General features: G+C 44.1%; 2 protein-coding genes across 5 annotated transcripts in view; one reads left to right on the top strand and one right to left on the bottom strand.

Annotated features, from left to right (window-relative positions):
• The window catches only part of LOC135908915 (zinc finger and BTB domain-containing protein 7A-like), a 38577-nt gene extending 25146 nt beyond the window's left edge, over positions 1-13431 (top strand). The window contains exon 4 of the mRNA XM_065440766.2: positions 12860-13431. Within this exon, the coding sequence (XP_065296838.1) occupies positions 12860-13001 (142 nt within the window). The 3' untranslated portion in view covers positions 13002-13431. The remainder of the gene's footprint in view (positions 1-12859) is intronic.
• Positions 8747-27263, bottom strand: part of LOC135908912 (uncharacterized) — a 199097-nt gene continuing 180580 nt past the window's right edge. For 3 of the 4 annotated variants that reach the window (XM_070524978.1, XM_070524990.1, XM_070524987.1), the window contains 4 exons: positions 23479-23626; positions 22551-22730; positions 21318-21437; positions 8747-9078 (listed from right to left, as the gene is read on the bottom strand). In XM_070524978.1, the coding sequence (XP_070381079.1) occupies positions 8905-9078; positions 21318-21437; positions 22551-22730; positions 23479-23626 (622 nt within the window). In that variant the 3' untranslated portion in view covers positions 8747-8904. The remainder of the gene's footprint in view (positions 9079-21317; positions 21438-22550; positions 22731-23478; positions 23627-27263) is intronic. The other variant, XM_070524991.1, reaches the window with a different exon arrangement.

Raw genomic sequence — 27263 nt, 5'->3', positions numbered from 1 at the left:
TGCTCCAGGTCGCTGATGGTGGAACTCCGGCTGTGCTTGGAATGTGTACTGCTCGTGTCAGTGTCGCCGGTCGCCACACGTCCGTTTTGTTTAGTGTGCTTGAACGTTGCCCTCACAATGTGATCCTCGGACTCGACTTTTTGTCCGCCCATTCTGCTCTGATTGACTGTTCCGCCGGTGTTGTACAACTTGACCTACCTGTTCCCATTGACCTTCCTGCTCAAGCTCCAGTTCAGCTTTGTTCCGCAGATTTTATACGCCTGCCATCTCTTGCAGCAACATTCATCCCTGTTTTAGCCAGCCCACCTGTACCTGACGGAGACTATGTCCTTACTCCCGCGACGTCAGTCCTGCTTTCTCACAATGTCTCCTTCCCACACACCATCGTTTCTGTTGTGGACAATCAGACATGTCTTCCCATCCTAAATTTCGGACAGTTCCCGCAAGTAGTTCCTCGAGGCATGTCTCTTGCCACGTTGTCACCAACGCACGAGTGCCACATTTCTGCTCTATCTGTTGCGCGGTCTTCGACCACTGCTCATTCTGCGCCTTCTGCATCAGCCCCAACCGACGACTTTACAAAGATGATTGCACCGGACCTCTCAACCCAACAAGCCGCAAAGCTCCATTGCCTCCTCGAGTCCTACTCCGACATTTTCGATCTGAACGATCGCCCTTTGCGTCAAACCACGGTCGTGACACATCGGATAAATACCGGCGATGCAGCACCTGTTCGCAGATGCCCATACCGGGTGTCGCCCTCTGAGCGACAAGTTATCCAGAGCGAGGTTGACAAGATGCTTGCCAAAGGGATTATTAAACACTCTTCCAGCCCGTGGGCGTCCCCTGTTGTTCTAGTCAAAAAGAAGGATAACAGCTGGCGATTCTGCGTTGACTATCGTCATCTAAACACGATCACCAAAAAAGATGTATATCCACTTCCCCGCATAGACGATGCTCTGGATTGTCTCCACGGTGCCACTTATTTTTCATCTATAGAACTTCGATCTGGATATTGGCAAATTGCCGTGGATGAAATGGACCGTGAAAAGACCGCATTCGTCACACCAGACGGCCTATATCAGTTCCGAGTAATGCCATTTGGCTTGTGCAATGCCCCGGCGACCTTCGAACGGATGATGGACATGCTTTTGCGTGGTTTGAAATGGTCCATCTGTTTGTGCTACTTGGATGACGTTATCGTATTCTCTTCAACTTTTGCGACTCATCTTGAAAGACTTTCATCTGTTCTTTCTGTTTTTCGCACCGCTGGCTTGCAGCTCAACTCATCCAAGTGCCACTTTGGTCACCGCCAAATAACCATGCTCGGGCACCTCGTCGATTCGTCAGGAATTCGCCCCGACCCCGCTAAAGTGCATGCTGTGCAGAATTTCCTCGTACCAACTTGTGCCAAAGATGTGCGCAGCTTTATGGGCCTTTCCTCTTACGTCCGCAGGTTTGTGGAAAATTTCGCCCATGTTGCCCGTCCCCTGACTGACCTCCTGAAGAAGGACGTTCCTTTCTGTTGGGGCTCTGAACAAGCGTCTGCTTTCTCGCAGCTCATCACGCTGCTTACCACACCTCCTGTTCTCGCCCATTTTGACCCCTCCGCTCCGACAGAAATCCGCACTGACGCCAGTGGCTACGGCATCGGCGCAATTTTAGCTCAACGCCAATGTGTGCACGACCGCGTTATCGCCTACGCCAGTCGCCTCCTCTCTCCCTCCGAACGCAATTACTCGCTTACTGAGCGCGAGTGCCTCGCCCTCATTTGGGTGGTGGGCAAGTTCCGACCCTAGATATATGGTCGACCATTTAGTTACAACCGACCACCACGCCCTTTGTTGGCTTTCCTCCCTCAAGGATCCCACCGGACGCCTTGGTCGCTGGGCCCTACGGCTGCAAGAATACACATACACTGTGGTCTACAAGTCGGGTCGTCTACATCAGGACGCTGACTGCCTGTCTCGTCATCCCGTCGATGTACCGGACGGTTTAGTGGATGTTGCACCGATCTGCGTTCTTTCGCTCTCAGCGTTGCAAGACCTTGGCGCTGAACAACGACGCGATGAGTCGTTACGCCCCATTATCGAACACCTGCTCTCTGCTCCATCTGACCCATCCATTCACATGTTCGTACTACAAAATGGTATCCTGTATCGCCGCAACATGCACCCCGACGGGCCAGAGCTCCTAACCGTCATTCCGTCGCATCTGCAACAGATTGTACTGCAGCAACTGCACGACGTTTCCACCGCTGGACACCTTGGCGTCACGCAGACCTATCACCGAATTCGGTGACGGTTCTTCTGGCCCCGTCTCAACCGCTCCGTCCGGCGCTATGTTGCCGCGTGTGAGTCGTGTCAACGCCGAAAAAGACCAGCTCTGCCTCCTGCCGGACTGCTGCAGCCTTTGGATATACCGACCCACCCTTTCTTTCGCGGTGGCCTTGATCTCCTCGGACCATTTCCTATATCCAAGGACGGAAATAGGTGGATTGCCGTCGCTACGGACTATACAACTCGCCATGCCATTACTAGAGCCCTACCGACCAGCTGCGCTACAGAAGTCGCTGATTTCTTACTTCACGACGTTATCTTGCACCACGTGCACCTAGTCAACTTCTCACCGATCGTGGCAGATACTTTCTTGCCAAAGTCATAGACGACCTGCTTCGATCATGTGCTACTAAACACAACCTTACTACCGCTTACCATCCTCAAACGAACCTTATATATATATATATATATATATATATATATATACATATATATATATATATATATATATATGTAAAGCCCGAAACGTGTTCTTACCAGGAGGTTGACCCCTCGGGAGTGCGCCTGGAAACGTGAAATATTCGAATTCTCAAGTGGTGACATTTACAGCAAGCGTAGCCCACAATTTTAAGCAAACATCGTGATTAGCCAGCTCAACTCAGAAATCAGCTGATGCTCCATATGAGTTGTCGGCAAGACAATCAGCCAACAAAGCGGCATCAATAGCAGCGAGTTGAGAAGTGCAAAAGAAACAGTTGCTATGTCACATTTACTTCCACGAAGAGATTGAATATGCCATCCTCCACATTTAGCATTTTTATCAAACCCACATTTGGCGCGGATTAGTTCTGCGGAAGCCTGCGAAGTGAAGGACAATTCATTCTCGTATTCGTTTGTTGTATTAGGAGTCGGTATCCGAACTGTTCAAATTATTTGTCCTAGTTATGAGTCCTGCAAACCTTATAGCTAGCTGAGATGTTTTAGTGTCCACCTTGGCCTTGATCTAGCGTAAGGTCGCCTTTCCAGCGGTAATCTTTATTAGATGTGAAGCTTTTTTCAGAATTCCCTCCGGTTTTTTATGCAATTAGGTTTTAAGGTACTTAACAGCTTCCGGGAAATAAGTGACTGACCGACCGACCGACCGACCAACCGACTATCTATCTATCTATCTATCTATCTATCTATCTATCTATCTATCTATCTATCTATCTATCTATCTATCTATCTATCTATCTATCTATCTATCTATCTATCTATCTATCTATCTATCTATCTATCTATCTATCTATCTATCTATCTATCTATCTATCTATCTATCTATCTATCTATCTATCTATCTATCTATCTATCTATCTATCTATCTATCTATCTATCTATCTATCTATCTATCTATCTATCTATCTATCTATCTATCTATCTATCTATCTATCTATCTATCTATCTATCTATCTATCTATCTATCTATCTATCTATCTATCTATCTATCTATCTATCTATCTATCTATCTATCTATCTATCTATCTATCTATCTATCTATCTATCTATCTATCTATCTATCTATCTATCTATCTATCTATCTATCTATCTATCTATCTATCTATCTATCTATCTATCTATCTATCTATCTATCTATCTATCTATCTATCTATCTATCTATCTATCTATCTATCTATCTATCTATCTATCTATCTATCTATCTATCTATCTATCTATCTATCTATCTATCTATCTATCTATCTATCTATCTATCTATCTATCTATCTATCTATCTATCTATCTATCTATCTATCTATCTATCTATCTATCTATCTATCTATCTATCTATCTATCTATCTATCTATCTATCTATCTATCTATCTATCTATCTATCTATCTATCTATCTATCTATCTATCTATCTATCTATCTATCTATCTATCTATCTATCTATCTATCTATCTATCTATCTATCTATCTATAATCAGTTTCCCATCAAGCTAGGTCACTGGGTAGATAGTCAATGGTTTAATGGGTAGATAATAGAGGTGATGTCTTAATGAAACAGAATTCCTTGCAATTGAACTAACTTGGTCAACAGGGTAGGTGGCGATGTTTGTGTCTTTACAGTGACAAATACAGCGCTTTACGAGTTCTGCCGTAGAGTCACGCGTGAACTTCGCGGTGGTGCGTCTAGACGGCGCAACCTGTGCAGTTAGAAGCGCTAGAAAAGGTGGCCGGCGTCATAGATACAGTACCATAGTAGTATGTCGCGGCATTCCTTCAATGCTAATCGCATGACCGTCGACATCTCCCGTAAGTTTTCAATTTTGCAAGCTTGCATCTTACTAGGTAATTCCAGATTTGCAGGTCCATCTGAAAACGTGAAGTTTCCAAATATCAAGCAGTGAAATTTAACAGAAAATGAATGTGGCATGATTAGTTCATCTATGTGACTCGACAGCTGATTTCCTGTATCAGCACGATCGTCTTGCACGAAAGAAAATTTATATGAATAGACGGTCAAAAAATGTAACTGTTACATGTAGCAACCTTGGCGAGTTGAAAACAGTTTCATTGGAAGCTGTGGCTAATTACTATTTTATTCAATGAACAAATTGCCTTAATCTTCCGCCTCGTTTAGCATTTTTGTGGAACCTATATTTGCAGCAAATGGTTCTGCGGAAGCCTGCAAGGCCAAGGGTGACTCAAGAAATGCCACACTAGTTGTTATCCGATTGCGCGATTTCGCAGATGTGATTTGCGATATTGGGAGTCTGTGGTCTCCGAACTGTAGATTTATTCGATCACCATTCCTGTGCGTATTTCGTACTAGTTGCGAAGCTTTTAATACATTTCTTGTTTTAGCTTTGGGCTACAAGCGTCTGGAATGAATTTCCGCCATTCACGAATGTAGGCGTGATGATTGCAGAACTGCGTTTCTACAAAAATAAATGTTAAGTATAAAGCTGTCCTTTCAGAAGAATAGATCCAGACACCGATGACAATATATATTCATACGAACAGCCTCTGTTGACGCCTGATTGCTTATAGGGGTGCCTTGACTGAACTCATGTAACTCTTTCCCAGACAAACTCGTTAACGGTGAACATATTCACATAAATTTTTATTGGGTGGCTAGGTTGGGACGACCACAAGGGCAGTTTTGGTTTTGGGTTTGGCATTAACTGAAGCGAAAGTAAGAAAAGCAGCTAAGGACGGGTTATTCCTTAAATATAATATCTCTCTATCTGCTGTGATAAGCACTGCATCTGATCGGGTGGCAAAAGGTCTTCTTCTTCTGGCTCGTGCCACGCTACGGCACCCGCTCCGCGAGATTTGCCCATATTGTTTTTTTTCGAGCAATGGCAATGACCCACCACTGAAAAGAAAACCCCAAAACTGGCACATCTTAAATTATTTTTAACTGAAGGGCAGCACCAAATCAAACGTTGACGTGACTTGGCTTATTTGTGGGATTCTCTTCCTGTTGTCAAAGGAAGCGGTAGGAGTGGCAGACGTTTGCATAGACTAAACGGAGGGTAATTGTGGTTTAGTAATGATGATATGGATATGTCAGGATGATAGGGTTTCATGGCACAAGTTTCAATGATGGCCAAATAGCACCACTCAATGATCTACTGTAGTCACTGACGTGGTCAATGGCAAATGGCAAATGTATCGATGTACAGTGGCTGGACAGAGTCCTAAAACGGTGGCTTTAGTGTGAGGAAAATATATACGTGTTGAAATATAGACAATGCCTGGTGAGACGTGCCATTGGCATGAGATATACGGTTTGTACTGAACGATATACTAAAACGTAAAAATGCCAGTACTACTACTGCCTCGTCAAGGCCCATAAACGCAAGAGCCTGGTGGCGTGTGCCCTAGGAAACGCTACTACTATTTAGGAAACTAAAAGCAGCTTTGTTTCCGACTAGTGGTTTCACAACAAGAAAAACTGCTTGATGGAGAGAAGTTTCCGGTTGATAAGCTGCAGGAAAGTGTCTTTCCCGCTCCGTGGCTTTCCGGTTGCCGGCAATCTAGAACGAAATAGAATGCGGTCGGCCGCTTGCTACATTTACCAGAAGTCGGAGGTCCACCCCCAATAAAGAAGTGAGAATGGGTACATATGTGTTGCCTATTCTCCCCCCAGTCGACAAAACAGGACATCCTTTCGTAGCTCTTTTGCTATCCACGCCCAATTACCTAAATACGACTTGATTGAAGGTAACGAGTTTAAGGTTTATTTGTACCAAATGGATTGACAGCAGTTTTCAGGTATTTATGCAATAAGTCTGGAGTCATAACATGGTTAGCTGAGTGGATAGGATGGCTGTTTTTGTGATGAGCACAGTAGCTGAGTTCTAGCTGTTCCACAGCAGCCCTCTTGACCGTGAAGTACCGCCGGCCCGAAGAGCCCGCTGCCCAATCAACCCGGGAAAGGGGGGGTTGCCGGGGTCAATGCACGAAATGCTAGTGGGTTTTCCAGTTGACAACAGCAACGCTATTGCAATAAACCATTTCGAATACCTCGCCGTGGCAATTCGACGGGGAATCGTCATGGTGGCGAGTGATGCGAAACGCGGAAATAAAGAAGAAATAGAGAAATGGGTGGGAAAAAATACCACGTGACGGCAGTTAACCAATTAGGATACGCAGACCTTCCCTCCTGCCTCCTTTAGTGTTCCTGGCTGCAGCTGTGGTGGGAAGATAGAGGTATGTTGCTACCTTATTCAGGTAATTTAGACGCGAATCGATGCAAGAAAAAAGTGAAGATTTTTTTCTCGTGGACCTAACAAAGATCGATTTTATTTTCCCCGAAGGGTAAGAGAAAACTGTGGGGTACACTTACAAGGTTGGGCGTGGTGTGGTACTAGCAGTCAAAACAATCCGAAACTGAAACAGAAGCCGAGGATATAACAGCCAGCCCATGCGACAGTGACGCTGCCACCATCTATCGCCCATTCCTGCTGTTGTCAGTTGTGCTAGCTGGCTGTGTTCGGCTCGCGTGTTCGTCGACGTTGCTACAGTTTTGACGTGTTTTTGTAGTATTTGTGATTTTTGTTTGCATTTGTTTGAAACAAAGGTTCATTTTCCCTGAATTTGTCCAGCTGGAAATATACAGAAGAGTTGTTAACACAGTATTCTCACCTGCGCCTAAATATTTAATAAATATTACTTACATATGTACATGAATAATTTCACATTTAATAAAGCAGTGTTGTTACTCGGGCCACTGTCATTGTCTATTTAATAAATAATTATGTAATTAACGAATTTGTAAATAACTTTGCTGCGTCCAATGCATCGTACATCATGCGATTTTAGAAACGGTACTCCTACCTAAGCAGATACAACTCAAGCACTACTTGATCATGAGGTCGAGTGGGTGGTGTCCTCTTTTAAGAACTACAGTGGCCATGGCTGCTGGACGAACCTACTGGACGAGCGATTCTCGACCCGCCAGGGTATCGCCGGTCAGAGTATCGCTGGATGTGCTAAGCGTCTTTGAATGTTGAGGTTTGCTCCCATACCTCCACGAGATCTAGAAGAGTTTAGGGCGTTGTCATCGCACCGAGTCTAGATGCTGCAATACGTGAGTGGGTACATTTTGCTGTATTTTCGTAGCTTTGGGAATGCGTTTGTTCGCATAAGTCTTAGAGCTAGTGCCTTTTCAGTCTGGAGCTTTTTGTGAGTAAGAGGGTGAATCCTGTGGCCGAGGTGCTGGATCTCAAGGCGTTCGCCATCATTGGATGGTAACGGAGTGGAGGTAAAAGGTGGAAATTGACAGGACGAGTGATTTTTCTTGTTAATGTCTGTGACTGTCCTGTACTTCATCGTCCTATCGTCCAGCCAGTATCCTTATGCTTGACTGCACCCTACCCGCCGGGCACTGATATAAATGAATGCTCTCCCATTTTATCGTAAATCACTCTTACCGCGGCAGCAATGTGCTGTCGCAATTTGGGTGCTATAACCACCAAGATATGTAGTTACAGTGTAGTAGAAGGGGTAACGTGTTCAGAGGTGGCGAGTGAGATGTATTGGCGTGACGTGGCCAGCACGGAATGTTCTGACACTGGAACCCCAACTCATGCGAGAGTAACGCCACCAACATATGTCGCTCATTCCTGCTGTTTTGAGTTGCGGTTGCTATGTGTGACTTGCCTGTTCGTTGACGTTCGTGCTGTTTAGTATTTTTATATGTGGAGTGTTTGAGATTTTACAGCGAAGCTGTACATAGCTAGGACATCTTTGTCGTCCGCGAACAACCCTGGAACTAGCTCGTACGTTCGTCGTCATCGTCTGCTTCCACAGCTGACTCCGTTACCGCCCATTGCTTAAGGAGGTACGAGTCATTTATTGGCAAGAGGAAACTATTGTCATCGTCGTCCTCGTCGTGGTCGTCTCGATCCCAATTGGGCTAAAACCACCACCACCACCACAAGGAGAAATCCAACCAAGTGAACCGAAGGACAAAACATTAATACGGCAAGCTAGGGCGATGCAACAACGAATCATATAATAATGCACAATAAATTATAATAGTAAAGAATTCGCAAACATCTCCAACGTATTGCCACCGCTGGCAAGCGCTGAAAGTTCTTATTTCTCAGTTCAACTGTAGCCACCTCGACCCAGCGTCACGGGATATTCAGTGTCCTCTTCACCACGCGGACACGCCAAAATGGGTCGGCCCTCAGTGGATCGGAACTACCGCATCTGTTCCGTTCGTCGTAGCCGCCGAGGTGAACGTTGAATAGGAGCATCACCATGTTTGGCCGCAGGTCGGTAGATGGTTTTAGCAGGTCCCTGCACTGCACATGCAGCCGTAGAGGCAATCTTTAAACAATTTCACGCGCCAACCAAGCCATTACTTATGCATGCAATAGACATCATTTGATTGTGATTATAGTTGTTGATTGCAAAAACAATAAATTAAAGATCCACATATTTGCTGAAGCTGTGAAGTGACTTATTCAAGACTGAGCCCGATAGTCACAGCTGCTTGAAACAGCATTTCGTCTGATGCATAGCGAGCAACGATAGGCATTCTGAGCCAAAAATTGTTCGTCAAATATGATAGCAAAAAAAAAAAGGCTCTGCGCTTTTAATTTAGTCAACGTTTAACTTTCGTATCTCCGATATTCTGATGTCGTAAAATATGACGTAATCCTAGACTGAAAGAACTCATAAAGGTGTGATCTAATTTACCGTCCATCGAGTCGAGCGACACATTTCGTCGACCAGCGGTCCCAGGACGCTGCTTTTTCTTGCGACCAGTGTTTTCGAAGTTTTCTTCTTAGTATAACTGTGTTTGCTTTTAGCAAGTGCACCACTTGCACTGAGAAGCGTCAGTACGATTGCATTAGCGAGTATCCTGTTGATGATCGTGGTGTTTGTGAATATAATCTATGTTTTCTGGCGCAAGAGTCAGTTGTGGCCAAAGACAGGCAATACGTGGTGTACTCAGTGTGAACGGGTGTTATCAGTGACAGTATGTAGTTGTAGGTTGGCTCTAAAGGGCCCGAAATTAGGCGCGCCAGAGGTTCGTAAACGGACAAAATAAAAACCGGACAATGACGTGATATGTGCGCAATGAACGGAATTATGTAACATGAAAAAGCCGGCAGCTCCCAGGTCTTGTGGGAATGGATCTTCTGCGAAGATCGGCGGAATGTCAACCAAGAAAACGAAACGACCAAGACGTACCAGGACAGCACTAAGGCGTACCTGGCTGCATTATGACCAACTCGACACGCATGTGACGAAATACATGCCATGATCTGTCATTTATGTTCTTCATGCACTCACCTCATATTATGCCAATTTGATTCCACAAATTTAACGAAACGACCAAGAGAGCACCAAGCCGTAACTGGCTGCTTCGTGACCTACATTACACGCATGTCATGGCTTATCACTTATGATCGTCATACGCTCTTATCATACTATACCAATTTTGGTAGATACCAAGATGTACGAAGCTGTTTCTTGACTTACATGACAGACATGCCGTAATACTAATATCAGAACCGATCATCTATACCGCTCATATCTTCTTGCAAATTTCGGAACATACTAAGTTAACAAAAAAGACCATGAGAGCACCAAGACATCGGCGGGTGTTTCGCGAGGTACATGAAACTTATAATTTTGACATCATGACCAATGATATATGTTTGTCATTCTGACTTGTCATACTGTGCCAATTTTGATACATACCAAGTTAAGAAAAAGACCATGGGACACCAGGACACACGTCAAGAGATTCATATCGTGACCGATAATTTATGTTCATCATACATTCTTGTCATACATTAGTAAGGCAGGTAGTTGGGCGAGTTGGTACATCTGTATAACTACTACTTGCAGCGCACCGTAATAACGCTCGTGTTTTGTCTCTCTTCGTTTTTGTTATTAGTGCACTAAGTAGTAATAATGCAAATTGCCATACTATGGGAAATTTGGTACCAAGTTAAGGAGACAACCATTATGGAACCAAGACATACGTGGCTAGATAGATACTGTTGAAGTGGAAAATGCTCGCGGCAAATGCCTCAAATTTAACACAGTGTAATAACAGCTATAGGCGATACTTCGCACTGCTGCATCACAAGGTCCCTTTTAAGCAAAGTTCGTAGCAGCATCCTCTGCAAGAGGATGCGGCTACGAATCTCTCTGGCGAAGAACTCGCAAGATGCGCATGTTGTTTAAAAAGGCTAAAACGGAGTCATCATAAAATACAGGGTGATCTTGTAACAACATCGGTAAGTGAAAGGGTATATTCTCTCTACAGGCCATAGGGAAGCACTTTTTTTGCGGATTCTATAGTTGGATATTGTAATAGTATGTGAACCACAGTGCCTGCCTCGTACAGGTGGGAGGTTCAAATAAATTATGGGGTTTTACGTGCCGAAACAACTTTATGATCATGAAGCACACCGTAGTGGAGGACTCCAGAAATTTTGACCTCCTGGAGTTCCTAAACCTGTAGCTAAATCTAAGCACAGGGGTGTTTTCGTATTTCGGCCCCATGGGAATGCAACCGCTGAGGCCGGGATTTGATGCCATGACCACGTGCTGAGCAGCACAACACCATGGCTACATAGCAACCACGGCGCGTCGGTCAGAGGTTCACCTCCTGACAACAAGTTGTTGTGCGAACCGTAAGTGTTTACTATTCTGAGCCTAAAGAATATGAAATAATGTCATCTAGATTTCGTTGTCGAAGGCTAGTTCCCCAACCGAAGACTAATTCGAAGCGAGATCTAACTCTGGGAGCCGACAATTAGCCAGTTCCCTAATCGAGACCTAATGGTTAGAGTCCCACAAATGCTGCCAGTGGACTCGAAGTCTCTTGCGCAAATGTGACTGCATACCGAGAAGAGACAAGCATAGATGCGTTGCCCGTTTTTTCCTCGATGGATGTGCCAAGCTGGTCTGCCAGTACATCACGTTCAATGTCTCTGTATCCTGGCCCCACTACACCACAACATGCTGGGCAGAGGCTCATAGGTAGTATGTATGAGTGAATAAAGTAATAATACTACAGCATTTTTGCGCTTTTTCAGAGATATTAAAATCTTTACAATGCTGAGCGAGTCGGTGTAGATAATTGGATTTGGACCTTTAATAGTTTGATGTGATAGAGATCCGAAAGTATTGCATGAGCCTCTGCTGTGTAATACTCGTTTGGGGGTGGAGGATGCGCCACATTGAGATCCGAAAGTATTGCATGAGCCTCTGCTGTGTAATACTCGTTTGGCGGTGGAGGATGCGGCACATTGAGATCCGAAAGTATTGCATGAGCCTCTGCTGTGTAATACTCGTTTGGGGGTGGAGGACGTCGGCACATGGAAATGATGACCCAACTACTGCATAAAATACGCCAGCATGATACTTTCATGGATCGGCAAAAATTCGGGACAAGTGTATTTATATTGCAGTTCAAGGAAGTGCATCCGAATGTGTGTAACCTGGTCGTAGTTTGTAACATGTAAAATGAACATCAGAGCACAATCTTTCACTGCTACGTTGACACCTCAATAGTGAGTGTCACTACACGATGTTCGCAGAGTGGACACCCATTTCCTGAACCAAACTTCTCAGATGCAGCCGAAGGGCTTTCTTACTGCAGACCGGTTATGGAATAGGTGGGAGTTGGTCATATCATTTACGGTGGATTATGGGATTTGTTTACTCTCTACGTTCTCTTTAAATAAATAAACAAATGCTGTGACGGTTCTCGATAAGTAGAGTAACCACTCAATATATTCCATGTAGAAGTTTCTACAGGACTTGTCTTAGAGCACCTGTATACAGGCGACTACCTTGATGGTGGAGACGGTGCAGCATCTTCATATCGGTTGAGGTGGCTGAGTGATAGTCTATGGCACCGTCGCCTAAGCGTATTCGTATGAAAATTCTATACAATTTCAACAGACAATTCATTGTCACTACTCCATGTAGTGCGTGGCAACGCTTTTAAAATGTTCATTGCTTTCATGCACTTGTTCTTTAGACATTTTATGTGTGATATAAATATTAGTTGTGCGGAAAGCGTTATGCCTAAAAATTTATCTTCAATTTTTACAGGGAGATGCTGTCCGTGGAAGTGAAAGTCGGTATCGGAGTGCATTCGTCTCTTTCGAGAAAAAATACGCAGGTGTTCCTTAGTGAATTTAGGCAAAACCCATTCTTATTTGGCCATTTAAACAGCTTGCTCAGACCAAGCTGATCCTGTCGCTAAAACATGTCAAAAGTGCACAATTTAATTCCTATCAGTACATCATGGACATACGTTGACAAAACTGGTTACCTGGGATGCTCAGATGTAATAAAGATTATGCAACTGAGCACTCTGCCCTGGTCGTCGTAAAACATTGCCAACATGAACATGAAGTGTGCGATTTGACAAACAACGTTACAGCATATTTTATATATCACCACGTATACTACAGTGCGACAAGCATCTCAGCATTCCAAGCCGCCATGTGGTTTTATAGGACTTTTCCATGTCTAGGAATACAGACAGAAAGAACTGGCCTATGAATAAAAGCTTCCCGAAATTGTGCGTCAAAACATAGAAAATGGTAATTGGTGGATCGACCCTCGCAAAACCTGCACTGGTTCGGGTAAAGCACTTTGTTTGTTTTTGAGAAATGTATGCGGCGGTTTATCATTTTTTTTATTTGCAGAGGAAGCTTATTAGTGCTATAGGCCGGTAATTAGAAACCGACGATGGACCTTTGTCCTGTTTGCGAATCGGAATTATGATGGCCTCTTTTCAGGCAGATGGGATCTCGCCGGAAGGTCATACATGGTTGTTGAGGAAAAGGAGTGTTCTTTTCTGTTTCAGATGGTAGGTGCAGAGGGTAGGACAAGTTGTGGTTATATATATGAAGAAACTACAGTAATATATATGGAAGAAAACATTCATTTTGCGAGACAGCAATGCATGGATTCCTTCTTATTCAGGAGACACATTCCATAGGAGAAGAAATCATCGTTGAACGAGAAGACCTCGAGTACTGACAAGAGAGTCGCCCCACAGGCTTCTCTGCACATTCAAATTGCCAAGAGCGAGATATGGTTCTAGCAATTCACCTTTAAAAGACTGCTTGTGGTATGCTTATAATATTCACAATGGAACACCACCTCATCATTTGAGAGCATCATCGCTATCTCTACGAAACGTAAAATACTGTCGGAGAAAGTTTGTGTGCTTTCATTTTGGGTGTGTTTCCTGTACACACAGCACTTTGGATTGTGTTCGCGATAGAATCTCTTCCACATCACCGATATGTCTAAGAAAATCTCTGACGTGGCATTGTACTATTTGTGATTCATACTGAAAGTAAGTTCGTCCTCTGTGCAATAAACGAAGTGCAGCCCTAGATTACAGAGCCCTTTCCAGGCCCAGTAACGTGAGGCTTGTCCGTTCCGGAGTGGTAGATGCAGCCTCGCCGCTACTTTGGCGCTCGGTGAACCGTCAGGATACGTGTAGTGTCTATTGCCTCTTGTGAGGCACCGGACGTGGTCTCTTGTGAGCGAGTGGTTTCGCGAGGACGAGCCTCGCTTCCGAGGACGAGACCTTAGCGCCCACCATTCCGTAGGTCAATGGGGCTGCCTTTGTTGCTGAGCTGCGCCGGCTGCAGTCTGTGCAATCAGGTGTCAGGGTGGGTGACGCAGCCTTGACTGTGCCCACCGTTGGGGCTGCCGGCGGTACGGCGGGATGGCTGCGCAAAGCGTAGGCTGCCAGCGAAAACTGTGGCGGTACCGGAAATTCTGGGGATACCGGACCTGATTGGTGGCTGGGTGGAGTGGGGTTAACTACTTCCAACCCGGGACAGGAGCCACACACCACAGCTCGTGGTAAGCGGGCTGGGCAACTGTCGGTTGCCGCTGTGACGCTGAATCCCGACGTGCCGCATCACCATAAAGTGTGCTGTGGAATGGTGAGCACTTTTACGGGCTTCCTTAAAACAATATTTTACTTCAATTTTAGGCTGAGTTTGTCTTTATTCTCTTTTTGCTGTTCGGACAGGAACGTGTGTAGGCTGCGTGGTCACCACAGAAGTTACTATGTGAGGGGTAAGGTGTGCGAGCATAGTTGTCGGAGCAGTGGCTCTGGACTGTACACTTTGCAAAGGTTATTTGGCCAGGGCATCTCAGCCATCCATGGCCGAATCTTTGGAATAAGAAGCACCGTCTATGGTTACCAATATATGGTCGAACAGTTAACCTATTGTATCCTGTTTGAACGTTTTCAGGCTGAACGCTAGATGGAAATCTCAGGACAAGATGTTTGGTGGAGATTTCTTTGTTCTCCTGTCTGCTGACGGTACGCTTTAGATTGAGGATATTTCGATCTTCGCACCCTTGCAGGAATTCAGTTTCAACCATTCTAGGAGGACTTCTTCTGATAAAACTTTGCGTGAGCTATGCATTGATCGGCGTAGGAATCCAGAAAGTGGTATGTGGCCAAATGTCCCAAGACTGCCGAGCTTCTCGTACAAATGTTCCTGAGCGACCTCAAGAAGAAAGTCTCTGCCAGCCATTTTGACCATTTTATTACCAGCCCCTAAAGCTTCGGTCTAAGATTGAGCAACCATGAATGGAGAAATAGACGTGGCCAGTTTTTCAGTTATCACTACGTACGACATGGAGTTTGGATAGGTCTCTTTTGGTCGGTTGAAATATGCGTTTACTTCATGGATCCGTCGCCTCATTTAAGGGTGGTCATAGAGTATGCGGGAAATGCTGGTGTTCCCATAGTAGTTCCGCGTATCTTCTGCTGCAATCGCGGTCACCAACCACGGAGCGCAACCACGGGAGGCTGCAGCGCTTAACGCTTAAGGATGCAGGCGCCAACCGTACTTTGCCAATATAACTTAATATATTGTGCCAAAAAGGTGGGTGGGGGCATCTACGCAAGGGTAAACAAAGTCGACCATGAAAACTAGGAAGGGACGGAACAGAATATACGATGGGAGAATAAAGATAGCCGGCAGATCCAGCGCCCTCTGGGAATCGATGTTATGCCAAGCAGAGTCCCAGGAGCCCACCAAGTTAACGAAACGACCATAAGAGGACCAAGGCGTAGGCGGCTATTTCATGACCTATATGACACGCATGTCAATACATTCTTGCCATGGCCTATTATTTATGTTCGTCATGCATTCCTAACATATTAGGCCAGTTTTGGTACATACCAAGTTAACAAAACGACCATGAGAGCAAAGAGACATAGGCGGCTAGATAGTTATCGTCGATATTCGTCAGGACATGCTTCGCATTTAAAAAAGAGATAGCAAGGAAAAAGATTGAACGGGCAAACAGGAAACGGCGACTGCCGATTTCGTCCAGGTGAGTGAGCCTGGAGGTGTCGTCCATGTAAAGCAGAGGCCCGAGAGGTATATGGCATACGCTCCCCCCCCCCCCTATGCGACGCTTCCCAGAAGCTTACATGGAGGTCTGCACGTTTCCAGATAGTTGACCATTGTCCCGAGAAAAGCTGCTTTGGAGCAATCGAAGGTCCTTCAAAGACTACCAGGTGAGAAGGCAACGTCGCATGGATGCGGCCATAAGAGGGGCGAGTCCAGGGAGTGTCCCCTTGAATGTCTCCATTAGCCGAATATGACGCCACTTGCACGGGCCCCACGATAGGAGGAAAACAACGACACCTGTATGGGCATGCCGATTGGACGAAAATTACAATTGCACGAGATCCGTGATTGCGTGAAAATGACGCGGACCCGTCGGAATGAAGAAGGTATGAGACAAAGAACCATCCGAAAGGGAGAGATGTTTTTCTTTCCATCGGTCGGAGCGAACGCTTTGCTGCCAGCCGTCGATGGCATTTACTGTTATTGTACTTGTTTCTAAGTCATGTACATAATGTAAACAATAAATTATGTTCTCAAAGTCTCCCTCAATGTCGGCCAACTCTCACACTAAACGGCAAAGATCGAATAGTATATTACTTTCTGAGCATTACCTGTCAATTATAACTATGCAACAGTGTGGATTGTACTATTTATACAGCAGGAAACATCACAAACGGAAACACCACAAACAAACGGACACAACCACATGTATAAGGTTTTTCTAATAATTTCTTCATTATTTATTTATTTATTCATACTGTAAACCTACAGTGCCCATGAGGCACCATAGAAGAGATATTATTATCCAAAACAAAACCGAAAAGATATGCCAGAGCACAAGCAATGCAATCGCAAAACGAAGCTCTACGCAAGAGCAAGGAAAGGGTGCATAGCACAGCAGGGTTACAGGATATACTCAAGCGTAACGTTAAGCAGTTAGAGGCTATCAGGTACGCACCAAACCATCGATGTCGTCTGAACTGTTGCGCATGCATACTGTCGCATCATATAGCTCAGTCTATTTCGGAACTGTGTTCGAAAAAAGCAAGAAAAATAACTTAAGAATTATAATGTGACATTTATATTATGTCCCTTTATTACCATACTCCTTTCGCTAGGACATGTAACGTGGAGTGAGAAGAAACATATTTACTGATGCAAGAGTAAATATTTAAAATAATGGAAAAAGATTTATTCTAACATTCGTCTTTTTGAGGACACTATTTTCCAGATCATTCCTCTTTGAACCTCAGAATATGGAACGAGAAACTTGTATTTACAACTTACAATAGGTAACGCCATTGCTGCACACCTTTCAAGTGATTCCTTTAGAGTTTTGTGAAGGTATCCCAGGAATCACCCTACATTTTCACAATTCACAAAATAAATAGTTTGTTTTAACCCGAAGGGCATCTTGATGTGCAGTTGAAATGTGCATGGTAGGCGGCAGGGACTTTTGATGATCGTTTCTATCTGAACAGTCCAGTCATATTCAGGCGTAAAATGCAGTACTCAAGTTATTTACCTTATCAATTTATGTTGATACTTTGCTATTCAGTTAGTACGATTATTTAACTAGTTGCCTACAGTGTGTGAATTGAATGAGGTAGCATATTCCAACGTTTAAATGCATTGCGTACGTCTTGCACCAGCAAAATATATCAATTATTCTCAACTTTATAAAATCTTCTCCTTCAGACAGGGCCCTCAACTGTCACTTGTATAACAGACACTTTGAGACAAAAAAAAGCCATCAGGCGTATATTGTATAAAAAGCGTTTGTAGTTTTGTCAGAGATTCATTCTTTATAAATAACACACATGCGAATGGCGAGCAGCGAGAACCTTGGTGCTGTTTGTACGTGCATATCACTAGAAAAACTGAACATTACCACAACATTCCCGTTTTTCAGCAGAAAAGGAAAACAAGGAGCGCTACGTAAATTACTTATGCGGAGTCGCGATGAAACATCCGTAATTTCAGTTAAAGCACCGACTTTTTTTCTTAAACGCTATTTGCGTTCACAATCAACTTTGTGTGTGAGACAGCCTGTCACATAAAATATTTAAGAGGAAGCTTTAGCTCAGGCCCAACTCCGACGCGGCCTATTCAAATACATGTAAAACGCAAAAACGTTTTTATGAGATAACCGCTGGACCGATTTTGATGAAATTTCTTGCATTTGAAAGAAAAGGCTAATTTCTAGTGACTGTTGGAAGCGGAATTTTGATTTACGGCTTTATTTTCTTAAAACGATTTTCAAATATTTGACCGTTTGAAAAAAATAGAAGCACGAAGTTTACAAATTCGTAGCTCTGCATCAAGAACTCATATAGCGGTTCTGTAAACGGCATCCATTAGACCATTGAAAGCGGACAAATTCAATATGTCATTCTACATCTTACGTGAATTTGTTACGTTGGTTACAACGGTTGTGCAAAAGTTGTATTTCCCTATGAATAAATTTTTTTTATATTCATGTGTAATATCTAAATTTTGTCCGCTTTATATGTACTATTAGATGCAGTTCACAGAATATTGTTATCATTTTTAGTGGTTGAGTTACAGAGTTGTAAACTTGATAGTTTGGTTTTTAGAACATTCTTGAACCTTGCCAATTTTTAATAGAACATTGACGACCTAATTCGAAAATTCGAAACACACAGTCACTAGATTTTAAATTTGCGTTTTAAATGCAACAAACCTCGTCAAATTTGGTGCAGTGATTGCCGAGAAAAACGAATTCTCCTTTTACATGTATTTAGATAGGAGCACTCGAGCTAAAGCTTCCTCTTGAATAGTTTTGTATATTCGCGTGTTACTCACCAACCGTAGTCGACCTTGCACAAGTGCGCTCATGGCGCGATTTTTTGAAGGTAACATAATCCATAATGGTAACATCTGCTGTCAGTATTCATCCTCACATCTGTTACCCCTTATGATCAGAAAGAAAACCAAGCCTTATAAGCAATCTGAAAACTTAACAGGAAGACAAAGTGAATGTAGGAAAGGCGTGCTTCAAAAAACGTTATGCTTCATTAGTCGACGGACGAAAAGGAAGCAACACAATGAAGTCGTTTTGTGGTCACAACCTACTCTTCAAATCGCTCTGGTGGCCTGCTCTCACGCTTAGACCGGCGAAGCACTATTGCCCTGTCGGCCTCCTTTAACCAGGCAATGACTCTCTCCGTTTTTGCATTGAAGCATAGCTATGCTCTACAGGCTGAACATTTGGTGGTCCGTTGTCGCTGACCGAAGCACCTTGCATTCAACTGTCAGAAGGCAACTCTGTCGTCAAACCCCAGACAGCGGCGAGGCGCACTTGCTGACCACGCCTCTCTTGGAACAGCAGGGAGTTCAGAGGCGCTCAATATTGACCCACCCTCCAAGCAAAACGAACAGCACCCTGATTGTTCTATGATCTTCCGAGGTGGGCCAAAGGTATGCGTAGATTTGGGCCCGGCTTAGCTTTCTTCACTATTGCGCAGTTTCCGACTTGAAATGGTGGCCTTTGAATGCCCAGTGGCTATCCGCAATGAACTTGTTTCTTTCACTATGTTGTGCAAGACTCGTGAGCCGTTCTATTTGCGTTAGTGGATCCCTCCAGCCCCTTGCTAGTTCATTTACTAGCGTGAGACCTAGAGAGAGCAATGGCAAACATGGCCATCACTTGTGCTGGCCACCTCATTCGAGACGAATCCGAAGGAGACTTCACGTTTTTAGGTGTTCTCCACGAACAATGCGTCATCAATTGAGGTGTGAGTCAATTTACTTCCGCGCACTTATGCAAGTATAATTGTTCTCCTCTCTTGATCTACACTCGCAGAGCTCTCAACGCGTCAAAACCGCATTTTGGATTTGCATAGATGGTCACTACGGCAGGGCCCGGGTCGTAAATAACTGAAGCGTGGAGTGAGGAAAACACTGTGATCTTCTGCCTTGCAAAATCAAGTAGAGTGATAACACCTCAGCTGAGCTGCACTGTCCTAAGCAAAATGTTTCGCGGTGCATGTTAATTCCGACATATACAAGTTGTGTCATTCTTCGTTCAGCTTCCAAGTGTTACGATTCCCGGGCTGGTTGGAAACATGCAAGAACGACATTGGAGACTCAATGTTCCGCATGCTCTGGCACACAACAGCACAGAAGACGCGCCACCGATGCATTGTGCCCTTAAGTTTTTCTTGCCTGACAGCAGCAACGGAAACTGAAGAATGCCTGCGTTCTCAAACATCTCGGGTTTCGAAAGTACAACTTGCGAAAAAAAAGAATATATGCATACCGGCGGCCTTGGGCACGAGAAACGCATTCAATTTCTTCAGATGTTATTGTTGACAGACTAATTAAAGCCTAGGAGCAATGCGAAATGTAAATGCAAATTTTCTACATCACGAAATGCACCTAGGCTGAGCGAACTTGGCGTGAGACGCAGATGGTTTAACATGCAGAAGGCTTCAGCTTCCAAATTAGGGTGTCATCGCCCCGTAAGCAAATAAACAAAACTATAAGCTATTTCTGACTTCTTTGTCATTATTTACTGCGATGAGCTAAGAGTATGCGACACTCAGATAGAAACATATGTTTAATCCATCAGTCGTCCTTAACAATGCAATGACGCCTAATTTTTTTAGCCATAGGGAAGTAAACTAAGAGGGAGCATTGCCTCGCGATGCCAGCTTGAGAATGTCCATGAACCCTCTTTCCTCGATTTTCCCAAATTCGGGCATGTTACGCGCCCCATTCAAATTTGACGAGATATTAATATAGCCCTCGTATTATTTTCATGGCTTGGAGTTCTTTAAAACATAACCCAGAGCTGTCCCTCGGGGTGCCGGCCCACAACAGGTACTCTGAGACTCGGCATATTGCCGCAGGATGCTTCGTTATCAGTGCTTTTTACTGAATGCTGCACTTATTTGACTGCCCTGCCGTAGCTGTGGCTGCAGAGTGGGATCTCTATAACCAACCGTGTGCCAAGATGCGACCATCAAGCGTGGCCCCGATTCGTGTGACTTCTGTCCACTGATTCAATGCTCCCTGCTACATGTGTACTTTCTCCATGGTCCTAGCAATGTGAAGCATTGGGGTAACTATACCAAGATAAACCATTCTATGCACAAACATCGATTTCAATAAGCAGACGATGCAAATGTTCAAAGACGCACCTTTTTCTGCAAGGTATCCTCGTCCTCGAAGAGTAAAATTTGATGGACATCGTCCAAAACTCCGATACTGACGTCTGGGTGCACAAGGCCGCGAGTTGAGCGTAAAGTTTTTTTACATGGCTGAAAAAAATGAAAAAAAAAATAAAGCCAGTAAGGGCGTAAACGTATTCGTGCATGTATCTTCAATCGTGTCTACCATTTAAACTGTACTATAACTATTCCGTAGATGCGCGCGACAACGGAGCTGTTTTTCAGACGTTGTCACTCAGTGGCCACGTGTGAGAACACTGTGTGGACCTCGCGTTGTGCACTCACCAAGCGAGCCATCAAAATTATGTGAGAGAAAAGAGAAAAGAACTGCCTCCAATTACGAAATATTTTTGCGCCGTCATAAAAGTACAAATTCGAATGACATCCGGCCAGGAAATGTATCAATAAAGATTATAGATATATAAAGATCACGCCTGTACTCAATAAGGAACGAGCCACTGAACTATCCGTATAAATTTAAAGAATATCTGAAATAAATATAGGCATTGTGAAAAAGACCATGTTAATCTACTCGGGCAAGTATCAGTATTCAATCAGCTGCAGTCGAATTGAATTTATATAGCCAATTTCAAGTATGGCCGAGCGAAGTAGGAAAATTTAGGCGTCTACTCTATGATGAACTAATTAAGCGAAAAGTTGAAATCACGCCTATAAAATACAAATAGCGCAAGGGGTTCACAAGTTGGCGATAACACGAATGCGATTACCGGTGAACGAAGGAATGCCTCATCAGGGGGTCACCTTCTCGACACGGAGACTTGTCCTTAGTCATGGAAACAACTGCTTTTCTTGCCTGTGTTTATGTACTCACATGAATTTTTTACGAAAGCATGACAATACCAATGGGCGCGAAGGAACGAAATAGAGTGGCCCGAACGACTAATATTCTAAAAGAGTTACTATAGAATGTGATCTCCGTGTTCCCAGGCAGGGTAGTTTTAATTGTACCTGAATGTATTGCCGCGTAGGTGACGCATCACCTGAGCTCTCATAACAACCGGATGTTTTACAATACTTTCAATTTTTACTCTCCGCTTTCTATTTTCTACATTTAGAGCAACGAGCAAGAGTTTTTGAACGTACTTCATGGTTGCTTAAGCAGAAGAGAGATTAGCGTAAATCGTCGCGCTGTAAACAAGAACAATTCAAGGAAATACTGGTTCGAGGAACAGCCAAACATACCACGATATCAAAGTTCGCCGTAAATAACGACTGGCACTCGCTGTGAATCATTGCAACATTGACAGCCTGCAAGTGCCGAGAGACGTTGTAGACCAGCGTGGCCAACTCGAAAGAGAGGCCCATCTTAACCTTCAAGTCGAAGTTGCTTTGATGTTTCGACATCAGTGCCGCATGCCTGCGCTGTGAGAAAAAAAAACAAAGTAAGCAATGTATTCTTAAACTAAAATCGCAAACGAGTTGAAATATTGAATTACGCTTGCGGAAACCGTGGTCGAATTATGAGGCATGCTGACATGGAGGAGTCGGGAATTTTTTTGACTTTCTCATGTTCTTTACCATGCACCTAATTCTAAATAAACTAGTGTTTTTGCACTTCTATATAAGAAAAAGTAGCTAGAATGGCGTGGTTTTAACCCGCAATTGAGCTAAGAAGCGCAGCGCCAAAGCCACTAAGCTTGAACGGTCGTTTAACCCTGCTTCCAGGGGTCGTCAGCTGTCTAAGGCTGAAATAAATTCTCTGTCGATATTTCGTCACCCTATCTTTCCAACAGATACATCTCAGTGTGTATTTGAAATAGTCTTCACGTGGCAATCACCTCGCGAATGCAACAACATCGCTGTCTCAATTTGTAAACGCAGAAGCGTTCGTGTCGCCACCTGAAAGAAATTATTGAGCTTTCGCGAAGTTTGATAGTGGCACTACGACAAACGCTGTTTAGTGTTGACTGCACAACCAACACATGGTGCGACTGAGAACACTGCTAGAGATTACAAACATTAATTGTGCTTTGAACGCCACGTGCAAATTTCCACAAAGTCAACAATTACTAGTAAGGCAGGTTGGGTTGGGTCAGTTTAATGCGGCCATCAATGCCGGAGAGCATATTTCTCATGCTGGCCACTTCACATTCAGATTAGCAATACTCACCAGGTCAGGATACCTTCTTCCCAAGGTGCTGGCCAAGCCTGGCAGTGCCGACGTGTCCCAGACAGAGGGTGGCGTAAGTTCACATCGGCTGCTATTGTACAGCCACCCGACAGAGCTAATCGCGATGACAGTGTCCGCCTTCGACGTGCTGCATCGAGTGGCGCATATTCTCACAATGAAATTTTCTTTACGCATAGAATAAAAATGTTAAAAAGTTTTAGACGTGTTTTAATGTGCAACGAAGCTCGTGAATGAGCTGGCTGATTCACGAGTTAAGGATCAAGGTTACGGCGTTAAGCACATGAGGACGAAGCGGGACGTAAACCATATATACGCGTGCAAACTCCTGCTTATTCACCAGAAACAACGCAATTTTAAATATGAAACCAACGTGGAAAAGATCATAGTAAAGACATACTAACAAATGTGATAGCAGGTCAGAACCACTGATAAAAAAGAGAGACCAGAGTGGATAATAATTATATTGCAGTGACCTCACCTGAACAATCAAAGCAGGAGCATGGGAACACGCGTTCGTTGCAGGCGTAAAACCGAGCAGCAAAGCCAATGGGGCAGCTGCGCATTCTAACCTTTGCGGCGGTTACAGGCTATATTTGTGAATGACAATTCTTTGACACATATTGCTAGTGATGGAGTGCTAACGCGCTTATTGCTCGCCCTTTTACAGTGAGGCTGCAGATGGTTAGTTTCTAGCGGATCAATGTATGCAGATCTACCACCTGTGTCGATCCCGAAGATAGCGTAATGCCGAGCTCGCCCGCGTAGCAGGTGAAGTGGGCTTCAATCATTCCGCCAACTTTCAAAAATAAGTTTAATATGTTGTGTCCAAATACAACGCGTATCAGATAATAAATTGATAGGAACAGGTACGAACAGATACGGCAGTTTGAGCCGTGTCGGACACGTCTATGAACGCACCACCCTCGCTTTGTCGGCCTTCCAGGTGCTTTCGCATCTCCTTCCCTTCCTCTCCCGTAGTGGTGGTGCCGTGGAAACGTGATGCGTGTCTAGTGTCCTCCAGCTACTCGGAACAGCGGTCCTGTCGTCCGCGCGAATGTATATTTGAATGTAGAGCAATGTATATATAAGTACAACGAAAAGAGTTAGTTTGCGGGGAAATAATTTTGAGTGAACCTTGTTGTGTGTTCGCGTTTGTGGTTTTCAAGTGACCCGAAACATTACCGCGCTAGGGCACGTTAAGGAACGCAGGATAATGGTAACGTACAGCTACGGTAAAGCAGCGTCTGCCTTCGTGGTACGCTGATGTGCGTGTATGTTCCACGAGCCGGTATTCGTCACTAAAAGTCTCTTGCAACGTTTTTCAAGGATGCATGGCTATGTATACCCCTCTGTGCCTCACAATATTCTGAGGGTCAACTCATTTGTTCAGCGGCTAGTCGCGCCGCACCTTACATTTAGCGCACACGAAGTTTGACGCACGACAATGGACAGTTCGCTATCAAGGGACCCACGTACGAAGCTTTGCTGGTCATCCACATTTACAGAGTTGAATGGCACTGGTTTTTTTTTTATTACGAACGCATTGAATATCTTTCTTTCAGTGCGCTTTTTTTCTTTCTTTAGCAAAGTTGTTTTTCGCAGGAGCGGTGCCCATCCACACCGCTTGCAGTGTACTGCCAAGTGCCCGTTCATGTTGCTTGTTGGCCGCACCGCCACTCCTCCGCACGATCGTTGGAGCATCGTCCCGATTTTCAAATATATATCCCGCCACAGCGTAGGGGCATATAGTGAACCAAAGCGTTAACACAATCTTTGTAGTCTGTGGCGTGCTTCCTGGAGCACGTAGCCGGCAGCTTATACGCAATCAAAGGGCAAACACTTGCCAGAATTCCTGAAGCGGAAAACATTACGGGCACATCGTATCTGGTGGCCCCCTTCTTTATATTGAGTGGAAGCTTACGTACACCTACAGAATTACACGCGCATTCATTTTTCTAGAACGAACCTGTTAAGGGTTACTTTCCGAAATATCGTGTGCGCGTGCAGGAAAAAATCCTAAGATTTTGCAATGCCGGGCCGACCCGCTGTCGAGGTGACGCAGGCATAAAGCACCCCCAAAACGTTGGCCAACCCCGAAGAACGTGAAGTTCGAGACTGACCCGTGGCGGAGGTACAGTTCGCCATTAAGGGGCCCACATACAAAAACTCGCGAATCATCTTGCTCGCAGAAAGGAAGGGTACTTGGCTTTATTTTTATTTGTCATCCTGCACTTTTTTCCTAATGAATCTGCTGCGGGAAGCTCTGGCGCACATCCGTAATAGGAATGGGAGAAAGTCGAGGGTCTTCGAAGCGGATTATCCTAATTGTGAAAGCCTGTAACAAGATTCCACCCGCATGACTTCATTAGTGCGGAATTGAGTCATGTGTTTGCTATACTCCCCTTGATAAGTGTATAATTTGCACTGTCAAATGGCACAATGATATTCTTAGTCCTTTCGTTATACATCCAGCACATCTGAGCTATCGTGAGACCGAGTTGAAAGTGCAGAAGTAGAAATGACGTATCGTTTAGCATTTCCCTAGTGAAATTGGGTCTCCATATTAAGTCCAGAAGGTGTTGGTTATTTGTTTCACAGCAATGTGAATGCCAGTTTCAGACTTAAAAGCAGGAAGGGGTCATCCACATACCTATAAATCTCAACTTCACTAAAACTGTTGAATTTGACAATTGGTGTTAACAAATGCTGCACTTGCCAAAGGATGACAGATAAGTGTCGCACAAATATGGAGCTGGAAAATCAGTATTTTCGAGGACATGTATAAAATTGCGTTGTTTTTGGTGAAACATCAGTAGGAAGTGTTCGCCCGTATACGTCCTTTGTGTCGCACTTTATTCCCGTCTGAATATCGCCATACTCAATGTTCTTATTTCAACGTGTAATTCAATGAACTTGTGGGAACGTCACGTGATCCGCTGTACACAAACCCCGGCAGGCGCTTGGCATGCTAAGCTGTCTGCAACGAAGTGCATGGCCACAGGGCCAAAGCAAAGAAACCTGGTTATTTTTCAATGACGAATGTTTCCTTCTGTTCACATACTAGAAGAAATCTTTTTCGATGCTGAGTTTCGGTATTGAGTACATATTTTCTAGCTAAATAACTTCAGCCTGCACTGAGTGGCAGGCCGCAATCACCATCTATTTATTTATTTATTTATTTAATAATAATTTAATTATTTATTTATTTATTTATTTATTTATTTATTTGTTTGTTTTGAGCAGGAACATATGATGAAGAACAACAGGTATAAAACGGGCAACTCGCTTTCTTTCGAAAGCACGCTCGGAGAAGACAGGCTGATGCAAAATTTCCGGGAGCAGTAGGTGTTACAAACATGATTTAGAGAAAATAAAATGTATCATTAGGGTTCGCAAATGCCAGGAGCTGTCCACACGTACTAGTTCCGAAATGAGTCATCGCTGATTTGAAATAAAGGTCTCTTCCACTTTCCTGCCTGTGGTTTGCCCCCTATTGCTGAAATTTTTTTCTGGAAGTATTTTTGCTTTCTTTGACAATGGTAATTGCCGAGGTGCTTTGAACATTTAAATAGAAAATGCAAAAATATTCGCGTATTGATATGTTCTGGTGTTATAGGGTTAGCTAGATATCTAACACAAAAGCTGCGAAGTATTAATCAGCCGCACCGAGAGATTAGGCGCAAATCATTGACGCAGTAATCAATAATGCGTAAGCGATAGTTGTCTTTGGTTTGTAAGTAGGTGCTACGGCAATAATGGGCTTA

This window comes from Dermacentor albipictus, chromosome 9 (genome assembly GCF_038994185.2).
Source record: "Dermacentor albipictus isolate Rhodes 1998 colony chromosome 9, USDA_Dalb.pri_finalv2, whole genome shotgun sequence".
In the NCBI taxonomy this organism is placed as follows: Eukaryota; Metazoa; Arthropoda; class Arachnida; order Ixodida; family Ixodidae; genus Dermacentor; species Dermacentor albipictus.
Note: the sequence above shows the minus strand (reverse complement) of the source record. Positions and strands in the feature narration are given on the sequence as shown.